Raw genomic sequence first — 15,939 nt, 5'->3', positions numbered from 1 at the left:
AATAAATAAATACAGGTAATGTAAAATACATTGACAGGTAATAGAATACAAATAACACGGTCTGCTGTTGCTGATAAATCATTGTTTTAAGACTGATGTACGTTTGAATGTAGGAAAATTAAGTAAGGGTGTGAAGATGACAGAGGAGAAAATGATTAAAAAACGAATACAATTAATAATAAGACTGGTATGAAAATACATAAATATTTACATTAAGGATACGTTGAAGTAGCAATCAGAGTACATTGTAGTGATTGTTTTTGCTTCTTTCTACAAGAGTAAAATCAAATTAATAATCTTTGATCCAATCAATCTACATTGAATTGAATTTTACACGACGATTACATTTTTAGCAAAATATTTTAACCACTTTCATCGGTAATCCAACGTTCTTGTCAAATTTCCTGAGCCCTTCCAAGATGCACATTTTACATACTTTTGTTTATTCTTTAGGTTAAAACTGTGCGCTTTGTGATTTTGGCCGACTGAATTATGAATGGATTAGTCGAAGTTTAAAAAGCTGGACACCTGTGGAAATCCAATTTGAGTTTCTAACAATAGACTACCAGTCATTTGAAACTGCAATTATATTAAAGATAAGAGCCTGGGGGACATTCAAATGAATTTTAATGTGTTATTGTTAGCAGGTAATTATTATGCTAACTAGGTTCTAATGCGCCACCCACGGATTATAATTCTACCCGGAAGCTTGGTAGTGTAGGAATTTCCGGTTACGTCAGGGCGTCAGGACTCCATTAGAGCTGCAGCTGTTTTGAGAGAAACAACAACAAAAACGGGCTGACTGACAGCGAGTTCACAGTGACAGTCCGCTCTAAGCCCGACAACGAGGCCTCGAATCTGGAAGATTAACCTTAATTTCCCACCCGGAGCTCCGCCGGCTTCTAACCACGGCCGCTCTCGGTGAGGAAACTCTGGCCTCCGCTTCCTCCTCCTCCGACTCGGACACCGGCGGAGCGTCGCCGCCCCCGCGGAAGAAGCACCGAGCCTCGGCGGCGGAGGGAGCAGGAGAGCCCGGGGCTTCAGCAGTTGTAACAGGCCTTTCTGGAGTTGTCCTAGGACTTGCCACCGCCTCTCCACTCTCTCAAGCCACCTCTACCATCCACTTTAACCGAAGTGTAGTCAACAACCTCAGCAGCAGCATGCAGGCAAACGGGGCAGGACAGGGACAAGAATCTACGGAGCTCTCCTGCCTGAACAGCGCACAAAACGGGGAGTCATCCTCGGCCGGTGGAGCCCACTCGAACGGGCTTCTTTCCAGCACAGACAACGGAACTAACATCGGTACCAGTAACGGGTCTACGACAGCAGGGCCCGGTTCGGGGACTGCCTCCACAGCTTCGGGCTCGGAGGTCGGTTCTTTGAAGAAGAAGAAACGACTCTCGCAGGCGGAGGAAGATGTCATACGATTAATAGGACAACATCTCCACGGACTAGGGCTGAAGTAAGTTTATTCAAAGTCAAGCAAAAAAAAAACCCCAACAAATTAATGCAAAGTTTGAGTTGAACATGAAGTAGGAGATATATATGTGGCGGTTCTAGTGGGGCAGATAAGTAGCAGCTGGTAAAAGCGGTGATAGTGCGCTTGACAGACACAAACATGGGGGATGGGGGAGTTAGCCTCTGAGCTCGGCTGCTGGAAGAAGAAGGGGTCCATCTTGCACAATAACAGTTAGCTTCACAGCTAGCAGCGTTAGCCTGCGCTAAGTGTCCTGACATTAACCATTTCAACAAACATTAAAAATACACGGTCTTACATTTTGCTCTTTAACAGTGCCACCATCAGCTGAAGAATCATTTTATTTGTCATTAGCTGCACGATCACGTAAATAATCGTGAAGGATTTCGCACTGTATAAAAAGCATTACATCATCTAACATTAGTTTATTCAGAGCAGTGGAGGATCTGTTGGCTTGTTGTGGTTTAAAAATCAATGTCATGGGAATTGAGAGCCTTTATTTAGTTTCCAAATTGAGTACACAAGTAGATTCTTTTTTTTTTTTTGCCCAGTGCATTATAGTGTTCTTAAAAAAAAGTGCGGAGGAAATGTTAATGTGCGGGTTGTCAGTGTTGGTTTGTGGCTTTCCTTTATTTTTTTCTAGCTTGGCTGCCTTTGGAGAAAACATGTTTTTTTCTTCTCTTTTTTTCGAATTTGTGTTAGAGTAACATTAATAGCTCGGCCTGACTGCAATAACAAGCCTGGTTATGAAGACTGTCCTGGTTGTTTCAGTATTCAGAGTGAACCCTTTGAACTTATCTTTTCTATAGCAAGCTTTTTATTTGTCAGGTCAATCACAATATTAAACAGCTTTCTTAACATGGTGACTTTCCCCCCCTGTGGGTTATGGATTTGCCTTTATCCCACTGCCACTGTGTCAGCAGTCAGTCACAAAGGTGACGTGCATGTGTTAGGGCATGTATTTATTTATAAGACAGCAGTCAATACAGTGGCTGACAGTTGGTCGTGAATTGAGGAGAATCTGGTTTATTGCGGATACAGAATGCGCTTTCTACCAGCTGGTTTAGATAGAAGTGCCGTGAATCTAATTATAGCGTAGTGGGGTTTTTCAAGAAATCTCTTGTCTGGCGTTCTTCTTCAGAGCTGCTGCTTTGGTAGCCAATGTTGGGCAGCTATACATCCGCAGATCTCTGGTATCCAACTGAGAGTGTAGCTGCCATTACAAGGCTTTAATAAAAGACAGCCCCACACCGCTATGTTTACAAAGAGGGTGGGTCAGGGGGATACATGGCATTGGCTGGTATGAAAGAGAGCCCCTATATCTCAGCTGGGGAAATGCAAGAAGAATCAGTGTAGCAGGATGAGAGGCCAAACACAGAGCTGCTGCGCCACTCCATTGATACCTGAGAATGATGTCATCATGCCGAAGGTGTCAGCTACCCCCATCCACAACCCACTTTCATTATCACACACACACACACACACTTTTCAGTAGACCTGTTTGTGGGAGTTAATGTGTTTAGCAGAGAGAGATGGTGATTGAACAGATGGTCGTGGCTCACAGGCTGACATGATGAAAGCTCAGTTCATGATAGTGAACCTCCTACCGTCCTCTAGCAGCACTCTGCTGACATAACTGCTGCTCTGGAATTGCCCCCCTTTGGACATTTTTTTCGTAGAAATGGTCTTAATCCTGTTGGCCAACAACTTTATTATTGTCCAGTGTCCACATTGTAAAACTTTTGTTGTAGACCTTTATTACTGTCCGCATGTTAAAACTATTGTTGCAGATCTCCCATTCACCTATTTTCTGTCCTTGTTCACATGGAATAATCCACAGGTCATAAAATCAGCAAGCACACATCAATAATCTTCCCTACATGTGCTAACTTTTGTCGTCAAACTGATTACTTCTAATTTCCTTTATAAAAGACTGAGCTCTGAAATACTGCATTTTTTGCTTGCTTTTTTGACTGGTATAATTGTTTTAAATACTGCAACATATCTTTTCCTTCATTGGGTTCTCTCAGATCCATGTTTGTAAGTCAGCCGGTAACACTGTCTGCCTCTTTATCTCTGTGTCTGTGTGTATGTAGTCAGACAGTGGACCTGCTAATGCAGGAATCAGGCTGCAGACTGGAACACTCCTCAGCTACCAAGTTCCGCAACCATGTCATGGAGGGCGAATGGGACAAGGTAGGTCTTAGGTTAACATGATTACATAATCAAACACACTTTGATGGACAGTAAATCTGTGCCTTTTGTTGCCCATATTCATCTGTAAAATGAATAGGTTGTGTGGTCGAGAAACCATCAGACACATAACTTTGGTAGACTCATTGGATTTACTAACAAAGTGGTCTGCATTTGGGACACAGTTGCACAGGCTCCCATTTCTTTTTTTACACAACTTTATTGAAAACTCAACTCTAATCCGTAAATTATAGCATTGAAAGGTTTGTTAAATGTATATAATTGTCTTTAAATCAGCACTCTCTGCATAAACCTGGTTTCAGTGCACAACAAGTCTTGTTCTGACATTTTAGACCTAAAGCTTCTAAAAACAAACACAGCGTATTATTAATGGCCTTGTGAATCTTCTGGAATTATGGGCCTAGATTATCATTGCAGGATGGAAGAATAACATTTCAGAACAACAGGAACGCGAGGAATACAAAGGAGAAATCCTTCCTGCATCTTATCCCATCTCCCCCATCTCATTTTTCTTTTGTAAAATGACTAAGGTCTCTTACCTGCTTTTTGTAAAGTGTCTTGACTTAACCCTTGTATGAGTTGGCGCTTTACAAATATTGACTAATTGATGTTTTAAGAGAAATGTTAGTAAGCTATTATTTTGCTTTTTTTTATGATGGCAACGCATCAGCTTTGTAATTCAAGCCTCATTTTACTAATCTTAAACAAACAAGAAATTGATGATAAGATTTCTAATACTGCTCATGTTATTAGTTGTTTTTTTCCTCGTGTTCATGCATACAAACTGCTGAGCTAACCATTTCTTTCTCTCTGTCTCTCCCCTCCATCACCCTCCCTTTTGTTTTTGTCTAGGCTGAGAATGATCTCAATGAGCTGAGAGCACTGATGCATTCTCCCAATGCTATTGTGGTAAGCTCCCCTTGCCCAAACCTGAACTGGGTTGAATGATTTTCAGCTCAGTCTGAAGGTTCTGGAATGGTACAGTTAAATGCATGTTCTCGTTGTGGTGCACTGAAAGAAAATGTTTTGGATGTGCAGCAGTAATGGACACCACAATTCAAGGTGTGAGTGCATGAAGTTCAATGTGGCTTTTGTTAACCTTAGTTTGAGTGATTCTTGTAAATAAAACATAGATAAGTTATGATTTTTTCATTTCTTGATATTGATAACATTGCTTGCAAGCAAAGATCAGATGGATACGCTGATGTTTGCTTGTATTGGCTTGTTGTAAAATATTAAAATGGTGTTTAAGTTGGTTTATAAATGACTTAAATAATGACGTTTGAAGTAGTTAAGTTACAGTGCTCTGTATTTTAAAATGTAAATATCCTATTGAGTCATTACTTTGATAAAACAAGAGAGGGAGAGTTTAAATATTTAAAAAGCTCAAACTTCCATGTCCCTTGAAAATGTTTTGGTTTTTTAATTTAGATGAACTGGAGTAGTATTACCATAACTGGGTCACATTTCCATACAACAAAGTCGTTGTAACGGGGTCTTAATAATGTGCTTCATGAAAAGTTAAATTTACTTAGTAACTCAGATTTTAGTGCCAAAATCGCCATCATTTTTTGAGTGTGGTATCAGTCTACACTTTAAAGGCACAACGATGAATTTCCCACTGAATCTAAGGAGCTACTTGCAACTACATATAAAACACTTGTAGTGAAAGATGATTGGAGGATAAACCTTTGAAAAAGTCAATCACCAAGTTTGATTTGATAAAGGCTGATAAATGTCTGTCTGCATTACTTCATTTTACAAAAGATAATAATAAAAGATAATTTTTTGTAAAATAACTACCCAAAGGTTAAACTTTGATCACTTAAATTATATAACAAATTCCACAGTAAAGTTTTGAAAATGGGCCAGAATGCTAATTAGCAGAGAAGATGAGCCTCAAAAATGGCCGTGCGCGTCTCGCCTGGGTCCCTGCTGCTCTGTGTCAGAAGTCTGTTTAAGCGCTGTTACCAGTTGGTTCTTTGAGATAACGGCTGTAGCTGTTGATTGTAGGAATATGTACAGCCATGTAAGGTGCCGAGCTGTAGCGGGTTAGTGTTGTCGTTGTCAACATGACTTTTAACTGCAGCTCTAGTAAGCAGTTTGTTTATGTCACAAGCCTTGGTGGGAAGTTAGGTGATGTCTGTGTGTTCTTGAATTACTTATAAGCAGACTCTTGTGGGTGGATGTTTCTTGAATGTATATGTATTACTTATTACTGTGTTGGTAACTGTTGTCAGGGCTGCTGCTCATACTGCATACCTGAGATAAGTAAGAGACTCTTAATACCTCAAATGCTAACACAGCCAGAGGTGACTGATAATCAGTGGTGTTCTGTTTGAAGGAAGCTATTAATGTTGATTGGCCATATATCTTGAGCAGATTTATTTACTATTATTTATTAGGAGGGATGCCTCTACATTGTACTGCTTGAACAGAACAACATAAAACAAATTCATTAATTTATAAGTATGTAGATGAATCTGATGCAGGGACTTTTTCTCAACATTGATTATTATTATTAATATGTTTTTTGCTTGGTTATTCATCATTCTTTTGTCTTCCTTCTATACGTCTTCCAGTTTTGGTAAACCCCATGTCTCTCTTCTACTCAGCGTATGAAGTTCCTGCTGCTGCAGCAGAAGTACCTGGAGTACCTCGAGGATGGCAAAGTCCTGGAGGCTCTGCAGGTGCTCCGAGGAGAGCTGACGCCACTCAAGTACAACACAGACCGCATCCACGTACTCAGCGGGTACAGTTACCATTTTAATATTGCATCCGTCTCATAGCAGTCATTACTCGTATACAAAAAGCAGCTTCATGTACCAATGTAGCTCTTAGATAACTGTAATCATTAATGATACAGCTGCCACAACTGAGGGTGAGCCAACTCCAGAACCAGAAGTTAGAAATGGATTGCAGATTGGTTATTGGAATTGAATATGTACCAATAGATCCTCTATAAACACGATATTTAGGCAGTTTTTTTAATCTTCATTGTTGTCACAAAGCTACTATCTACTAAGGAGAGATTTGAACATATCTGAAATAATCAAACTTGACAATTAACAGCAGCAAAGGATCCTTAAGAAAACAATCAGTAGGTTTTAGCTCCGATTGACTTTCAGTTCCCGTGTAAATTGCTTTCACAGCATGCTAACAACCAATAGCTTTGATCAACCTTTCTCATTGATCATTCATTTGTTTTTGTTTTTTTAGGAATTTTGTTCTGAAACACTGTATGCCTATAATTCTTATAATTAACTTATAATGCTTCTGATATACAATGTAAGATGTCGGTAGCTTTAGGATTGTCTCCTCAACCGTCTGATGAAAGCACGGCAAGCGCTTTACCCTATTCTATTATCTAATCAATCAGTGTGCATTGATCACTCAACACTGCCGACTTTCCTGTTTGTCTTACCAGCCTGTCACTCCATTGACAGAATTATTTATTGATCTAACAGTTCTCATCTTTGATCAATCAGTCAGCTGTATCTGGATGTGTCCTTGACCCTGTCACCACATATCTGTCAGCTTGTTTCTTAGACAGAACATGCACTGAATGCACTGTGTTCGCTCATTTTAGGTTATACACAAAAATTTATTTCCACAATCAAATTTAATTAAACGTTATCTTTTCCAATCTGTAATGTTCCCCTGCATACTAATGACTAGTTTGTGACTATATTGTGCTTTCTGTTTTGGAGTGTTCTACGTTTATTTTTGTTGTGACAATCTTGCTGTCTTCGTCTTCCTGCAGGTACTTAATGTGTAGCCACGCTGAGGACCTGAGGGCAAAGGCAGAGTGGGAGGGTAAAGGTACCGCCTCACGCTGCCGACTGCTGGACAAATTACAGAGTGAGTAAAAACACTGGCACCTTAGAGTCAGCACACATACTTCCCAACCTGTTTGTGGACTAACTTTGTTTTCCTTTATCTCTTCTTGTAGCCTATCTGCCCCCTTCTGTGATGCTGCCCCCTCGGCGGCTGCAGACTCTGCTGCGGCAAGCAGTGGAGCTTCAGAGGGACCGCTGCCTCTATCACAACACCAAGCTAGACAGTAATTTGGACTCTGTCTCTCTCCTCCTCGATCACGTCTGCAGCAGGTTGGTGCTGCACGGCTAGCATGCTGCTTAAACCCCTCAAGGCTTCACTACTGTTTAATAATCATACTCAAGCATTGCATATTTATGTACTGTTGCTAGAAAAAAATAATTATAAAGGGTATGTAATCTTTATTAATGCTAACTTTCTCCCTAATATTCCTTAAGGGCCTGTGACCACAGACGGCTGGCGGCACCCACGACCTCAGCTTTAGAGCGCTTCTCATTGTTGCTAGGTTACTAAAGTTAACTTCTGCTTCCCTCAGTGGTGACTGTTAGGTCGGTTTGAATAGCTCTGCGTTCTTAGTATTTGCTTTTATTCAATGAGATATCCCCAAGAAAACTAAGTGAAGTGTCATATGACCCAGAAATTGTATCCTTGAAAGACAATTCAGATTAGCTTCCCCTACACCATTGTTGTATAGAGAGCTGATATCAGAAGCCCTTACCTTTCTTGATTTTGATTGGTTTGAGAGGGAGAGGGGACACTAATGAGTTGTTCCAAAGTGAGAAACATTTTTCAACCAATACCAGCGCAAAAAGCACCGTCTGTGAACACAGGCCCTAATCGTGTGATTTATTTGACTATTTTCAAGGTTTTTTTTGATAAAGACAATATAACGAATAAAGATCTACTGTTATTGACCTACACAATGAAGTTTAACCTTGGGCCCTTTTCCATATTTCAGGAAACAGTTCCCCTGTTACACGCAACAGATTCTGACAGAGCACTGTAACGAGGTGTGGTTCTGCAAATTCTCAAACGACGGCACCAAACTAGCAACTGGCTCCAAAGACACTACAGTCATAGTTTGGCAAGTGGACCCGGTGAGTGTGTAAAATATGCCTAAAGATACCTGCTATCTCTTTCTTTTGATTTTTAGTAAACAGCCAAAATAACTCTTCAGGAATGTCATCGTCTCTCTGGGCTTTGACAGATGCGTGCAGGATTGTCTTGGCAATTGTGATATTGGGCTGACAGAAACATACTAAAGGGATATAATAATAATATAATGTATCTATACCTAGATCAGAATGAATGCTCCATACATACATTAGGTTTACAAAGGTTGAAGCAAATAACGTCATCACCCCCTTCTGCTCGGATAATCATGAGTTTATAAATTTGCTGTTATGTTCACACATGCATCTCACTGAAAATTTCAGGACATTTTTTAGGAGTTATGTACATGTGTGAATAGGCTTGGGATCAAATCAATTATCAAGGGTAATGCATAAGTAACCACTCTTCAGCCTTTGTTAGAAATCTGCCATTCTTTTCTTTTTTTTTTACAAAGAATAATATTGTGTTCCTCATTGCACTATTTACATTTAACTTTGATTGGTCCTTCTTTCTGTAAGGGGAATCAGCTCTTGTTTACCATATGTTTTATTTTATTTTTCAAAGGGGTAGAATCCATCCGTAGCACAGAATTGGCTTGTCTTTCAGTTTTTTGTATATTGGCTGTGACTTTTTAGTCTGATAATTTTAGACTTAAATAAGGTGCCTCTCAGACATTGAATGAGAATATTTATTTTAGTCTCCAGGTAATGTCATGTAGTTTTTTGCCAGTCAGTGGGCATCTGATTTTTCGACTGTTGACAACCCTAGTTTCTCTGCAGGCGAAGGCACAACCCTCTGTATATTGAAACACATTTTTATCATTATCATTGTTGTCTTCTCATTATGTAGGAGAGCCACCAGTTAAAGTTGCTGAGAACCCTGGAGGGTCATGCATATGGTGTCTCTTACTTAGCCTGGAGTCCTGATGACACTTACCTGATCGCCTGTGGACCTGACGACTGCTCTGAGCTGTGGCTCTGGAATGTTCAGGTGACATCATACTTGTTCAGACGTCACTGTTTTTATATAAAGATAGTCGTTTACTTGTGATAAGCTTTGAAAATATTTTTTCAGTTGAAAATATGTACAGAAGCTTAGATCGGTTATGTTACAGGATTGAGACGTTTCATTCACATTAAGTAAACAAGAGGAGCTGAAAACATCCCATAGATAATGTGTAGGCTGTGTACTCAATGACCTCTCCTTTTCTCACCATCCCCTCCCTCTCTTCCTTTCATCCACCCCTCCCCCTATCTTACTTAATGTTTCTTTTTGCTGTCTCCCTTCCCCCCATCTTTTTCTCCTGCTCTGTTTTTGTAATGTCTTCGCCAATCCCTTTGATGTCCAGACGGGGGAGCTGCGGACCAAAATGTCCCAGTCCCATGAGGACAGTCTGACCAGTGTGGCCTGGAACCCCGATGGCAAACGCTTTGTCACTGGAGGACAAAGAGGACAGTTTTATCAATGTGTGAGTGGATGGCTGGTTTTATTTTTTTTTTAAAGGAACACTATGCAGAATTTACACTAAAATGTCTAAATTAATTTAAAATGGACTAAACCTTTTGTTATACAATTTTGTTATTGAGTACTTACATTACCTCAAATATTTCCAACAGTTATCAAAGCCAGAGAAATTCTTAATTTCATAGTTATTATGGACCGTGTCTTGTCGGGGCAGCAGGCATGACAGACACAAGAAGTTTAGCGTTGCCATGGAAACACCGGATGTTACGCCAAAGACCGCTACATAAGGAAGCGGGAACTGCTACTGAAAGTTGCCGTACTGTTGCTGTATGTGCTGCTGTGATAAAAACGTCATGTTAATTATACTTGGTAATTAGCTCGCCGGTAAACATATTCTCTTCCTCAGGTCTGTTTCGCCCGTTTGTCTTGACTATGGTCAACTTGGAGTTCGTTTTCATCTGGGGTGGGGGTGGAGTAGGAGAGAGAATCAATCCAATGATTCCCAGCCAGCCTCGACGTCATCTTTTGTTATTGTTTTGATTGAGAGCCCCCTGGCGATGGAATTTACGTACTGTGCGTTTAACTAAATATGTTTGTAAAGGTACATGCCTCCAATTGGTATTGTCTATTTCCTTTCTGGGTTTATGTATCACCTCTATATAGCATTTCTGGCTTTTCATCAATGCTGAATGTCTGGTGTGTTTTATAGGATGCAGGAGGCTTGCAGGGAGGTAATAACGGGTAGACATCAAAGAGTCATTTTCAAAATTATGGGATATGTCAGTGTATTGATTTTCCAGCCATGAACCCAATGAACCTATAAACAAGTCTCTATTAGTGTTTTGTGGTTGGGCAGGTTTCTGTGTGGTTGATTACTAATGTTAATGTTTAAATGTTAGAAATGTAAAGGTGTTTCAAATTACAATAATTAAAATTTATCACGTTAATAGAGAGAAGAACATTTTGATAAACGTTGACCTTTAAAAAGTCCTTTTATTGGTTTCCGGTTGTTCCACTGTGTTTGTGTTTGAGCAGAATCAAAGCATCTAATAGGTTCCTATGTTAAATAAGACTACCATGTAATATGTGATCATTCCTCAGTCAAGAATAAGAGCTGTAGAGTGGCCTGTCTGTGTTCTCAGGACCTGGATGGCAACTTGTTGGACTCCTGGGAAGGTGTGAGGGTGCAGTGCCTGTGGTGCCTGGGCGATGGCAGAGCAGTGCTGGCCTCTGACACACACCAACGTATCCGGGGGTACAACTTCGAGGACCTTACAGACAGAAACATGTAGGTGTTAGTCATTATACTCTCTACAAGGTACTTTTGTTTCAGTCCATACTTAAAGTAATGTTGATTTTTACGTTTACATATCCCAAAAACCAGGGAGTCCATATCAGTTATATCTTTGTATATTGGCATGATTTGACATGTTTCCTGACTGCTTGTTTGTTGTCTACATGTCCTCCACAGAGTTCAGGAGGATCACCCTATCATGTCTTTTACTGTTTCAAAGAATGGAAGATTAGCTTTGTTAAATGTAGCAACTCAGGTAAGATATTTGGTGGATTATTGCCTTCAGTTTATTGGTTCCTAAAGGACCGTTGCAATTTAGAAACACTATGCAGGACATTTCAGCACTGAAAAACTGCTCTCTTGATTCCTGGCGTAGGGAGTGCACCTGTGGGACCTTCAAGACCGGGTGCTGGTGAGGAAGTACCAAGGTGTGACCCAGGGCTTCTACACCATCCACTCCTGCTTTGGGGGACACAACGAAGACTTCATTGCCAGTGGCAGCGAAGGTAGAGTCAAAAAGGACAAAAGCACAAAAAATACCAGCCAGATTAACTGTACATAACATAGGCTCATCTCGTTCTGTAGAGGTCATGAATGTTGAATTAGTACATACCAGAGGTGCACCGGCTGGTAATCGGTTTTGGGCTGTTTTCAGCCTGTTTGGCTGTGATCGATGGTAAATGGTAATTGTATTTAAGCTTATACAGCGCTTTTGTAGACCCTTGACTACTCAAAGCACTTTTACGCCGCATGTCACACCTACCCATTCACACCCATTCACACACTGATGGCAGAGGTTTCTATGAGTCCATCAGAAGTAACTGATACCTTTCATACACATGCATAATGCAACCAACGAAGCGGTAGGAATTCTGGGTTAAGTGTCTCGCCCAAGGACACATCAGACATGTTGCTGCAGAAGCTAGGGATCGAAACCCCAACCTTCCAGTTGAGATACAATCACTCTACCAACTGAGCCACAGCCGCCCCTATCGATGACCGGCCAGTCCTCTCAAATATTTCCGAGTCTGTGCCTATCTCACATTAACACACAAGCCGCACATTGCATGCCATGCACACACAACAAAGACACTCACACGACAGCCACGACACAAGCTCATATGTCAACAGTGGCCATGAGGTGTCCATCAGCAGAGGCCAAAAGGCATTGACCAATCAGAGGTTACCAAAGACCTTTTCCTTGGACTTGGTCCTCTTGCCCTAAAGTACTTCTTTAGAAGAAAATGATTTACACTTGTGCTGTCCATACCCATGTAGCTGTCCCCCACTGTCTCTTTGAATTTCCATCTAAGAAAAGTTGTTGGTTTTTGCCGTCAATCATAGTTATTGAAAGAAATATAAACCGGATGATGTATCAGACCTTTAAAAAATACGGAAAATTGAATCTCCCAAGTAAATTTCTATAAGGGAATCTGTAGTATATACTATTATCAATAGGCGTTTTTTCTTTTCACATTTGAATCTGTATTCTGTAGTTATCCTGCATGTCTTATCATATTTCCCAGTGTGTGTTGCTAAATACCTTTTATCTTGCTTCCCTTGTGCTCTCCTCTCTACAGACCACAAAGTGTACATCTGGCACAGACGCGGTGAACTTCCCATTGCTGAGCTGACAGGCCACACACGTACCGTCAACTGTGTGAGCTGGAACCCCACCATCCCAGGACTCATGGCCTCCGCCTCAGATGATGGCACAGTGCGTGTCTGGGGTCCAGCACCCTTCCTCGACTCACAAGAAGCGGACGGACTCAACGGTGAAAGCCAAATCCGTTTATAGCAGCATTGTTTGCTAAGAATTTATATTCGCTAAACTGAATGTTTAAGCCCAAAAATGAACATCAGTTTTGTATCACATATCCTTTTACATAGTGTAACATGTCTCTATGAATTCTTTCCCTTAGAGAACTGCAGTAACATGGACAGTTGATGGTCACTTATGGGCCTGATGACATCTCTCTATATCAACAATCCAAGAATCCATCAATAAGTCAAACCTACACGGGCAAATTAGATCCAACACCGACCTAAAGCAAGTGAAGAAAAACAAACAAAAGCCACCAAGACAATAGAAAACAAAAGTGAGAATATTTTGTCTCCCGGCTGGCTAAGGCAGAACGGTGGAGTTAAACAAGGACTCTGAATATTCAGGTTCTTGTCAAGAAAACCTGATTCTGGCCCAGAGGAAAACCAGTCAATGCCCAGCACATATGAGCGCCATCCTATGGTAAGCTTCAATGGCTGTTTCCCTCCATCCGACACAGGAAAACCACCTCCACCTTGACCTGGAAGCCTCCCCATGATGCATTCAAGAAAGAAACAGCAGAGCAGCCGGCCTCCAATTGGACTACACCTGTCTGCCAGTTTGTCTGTCACATCACCTGTATAATGTCTCCATGAACATGGGTGGGTTATTGTTGGGGGAGGATGGGGCACCGGGAGGAAATAGCAACTCTTCTGTTTGTATGTTTTCCCTTTTTCCCCCCACTCTCTTGCTATATTTTCAAATTTGATCTGTCGGACATACAGCCGAAGAAACCCATAATTGAAACACTGACCGACCAGCTGAGAAAGGACACACAAACTGAAAAGGCTATGCTAAATGTTCAATTTTTTTATGATAGTCATAGCGTAATTCTCATTTAAGAGGTGAATCTTAGCTTGAGTAGTGCCCGTGGAAAGCTTTAGCTTGAAGATTCCACTTTCTGTTTCTCGACATTAGGAACTTTTTTTATTCCTTAATTTAACTTCTAACAAGGACAGTCTCTGTACCTTCCCAACCCCCCCCTCCTGTCGAGCTAGCTACTGCACAACTCCATTCATCTGCCTAAAGAGGACACAGACAGAGGTATTCATGGGTCACATATCAACGGTGAGCTTTCCTCTGTCAGGACACAAATATTATGACCTTTCTCAAAAAGACATGCTTTCAGATTTGAAAAGTGCTACTGGGATTGCACACTGGTGATGGCTGTTCCTCCTGTGTCTGTTTGTGTGTGTGTCTGTTTGTGTGTGTGTGTGTGTGTGTGTGTGTTTGTGTGTGTGTGTCACAGAAAGAGAGAGCGAGTGAGTGATTATGCATGCACGCATTATTGTGAGAGTTGACATTTGTGGGTGCAGGTTTAATTGCAGCGTGTTTTTGTATGTGTGCTCTATTCACACCAGCAAAAGACCCCCCCCTCCTCTATGCTCCTAATCCCATATAGTAAAAATTGTAAAGAGGATTTTAAACCAACTCTAAGTTATCCAAAGCCCCATAGGTACCTCTATCTGTGAAACAAAGAATACTTGAGAGCCATTTTGTAAAAGAAAAACTTTTTCTTTAATCTGGGGCTTTAATTTTTACATTAGAATTTATTTCTCCTTCACCATGTGGCATTTAAAACACCACTTACACTGTTATTGGAAAGAGAAAGGAAGTGTATAAAGAGCGATTGTTTCAAAAAGCTGTAAAATGTGTCATTGGCAAAGGGTCACTTCATATGAGAAGTTAATGATTGTAAATTATAAGATGAATAGTTATGGAGAAGAGGCACCAATAACCAGAACCTATTTCAGCATTAGGGAGTGTTGATGCAATCCTAAAAACACACAAACACACACACACACAAACTGCCTTCCTGTTTATACAGTTGCACACAAACTTTCAGTATGTATGCCCCCCCCCCCCCCCCTCCCCCCACTGCTCTTTTGCACCAACTGCAATCGCATAATCCATAAAGTAATCTGAGATTACTAAAGGAATTGAGCCCTCATCTTGCTTTTATGCTCCCAAAAGCAGTGACTAATGACCCTGTCAAAAAAACAACAACCTTAACCTCACAGCACAGAAGGCAAGGCACAGCAGCCTCGTATTACAGAGAATTCAGCATTCCCCCCCCCCCCCCCCCCCCCCCCCACCCTTTGCTCTCCAGCCAAGTTATCCAGCGGTCAGTGCACCATTCAAAGCTTTCTTCTTCCCTTTTTTCAGGGTATGTAATGACTATTTGCTACAGACTGATATACAGTAAAAACATGTTTAAAATCAGTGCTTTTCTGCCTGTTTTTATTGAACTTTTTTTGTTACTTAAATTTTTTGTTCACATTATATCATTTTTTGGTTGACCTCTATCCCTGTATGATCATATTAAAATATAACCAGACATTTTGAGTCCTCATTTTATTTTCTGTAATCTTTATAACCCCTTTTTTCCCAATCTTTTTTTTTTTAACGTTTTTTGTTTCTTTATATTTCATTTCATTTTATCTACCACAACAATTAGAAATGAATATGCACAGTAACACCCATGCCAGTTGCATTGGGATTGGAGGTTTTTTTTTTCAGTAAGTGTGTTGCCTACAATCAAATCAGGTCTGAAGTATCCACCCTTCGCCTTTAAGGAGTTTCCTTCATGTGAAAATCGACTTTATCGCATGTCTGTTTAATTGACCAGATCTTTCTCTTTGTAAGTTGCCTCTGACCCATATCAGAGCCTATCACTGGAGGCACACCAGTGTTTTCTGAAGGTTACATGTCTTGATC

General features: G+C 40.7%; 2 protein-coding genes across 4 annotated transcripts in view; one reads left to right on the top strand and one right to left on the bottom strand.

Annotated features, from left to right (window-relative positions):
* The window catches only part of LOC132985078 (alpha-N-acetylgalactosaminidase-like), a 423,896-nt gene that overhangs the window by 20,908 nt on the left and 387,049 nt on the right, over nt 1–15,939 (bottom strand). The gene's annotated exons all lie outside the window — the stretch shown is intronic.
* wdr26b (WD repeat domain 26b) lies at nt 726–15,561 on the top strand. The gene is made up of 14 exons (XM_061052220.1): nt 726–1,462; nt 3,574–3,673; nt 4,544–4,600; nt 6,307–6,443; nt 7,455–7,552; nt 7,644–7,800; nt 8,487–8,625; nt 9,491–9,631; nt 9,990–10,109; nt 11,248–11,393; nt 11,577–11,655; nt 11,776–11,905; nt 12,980–13,174; nt 13,322–15,561. The coding sequence occupies exons 1-14, from the start codon at nt 1,161–1,163 to the stop codon at nt 13,345–13,347; spliced, it is 1,827 nt and encodes a 608-aa protein (XP_060908203.1). The 5' UTR covers nt 726–1,160; the 3' UTR covers nt 13,348–15,561.

Source organism: Labrus mixtus, chromosome 12 (genome assembly GCF_963584025.1).
Source record: "Labrus mixtus chromosome 12, fLabMix1.1, whole genome shotgun sequence".
In the NCBI taxonomy this organism is placed as follows: Eukaryota; Metazoa; Chordata; class Actinopteri; order Labriformes; family Labridae; genus Labrus; species Labrus mixtus.
Note: the sequence above shows the minus strand (reverse complement) of the source record. Positions and strands in the feature narration are given on the sequence as shown.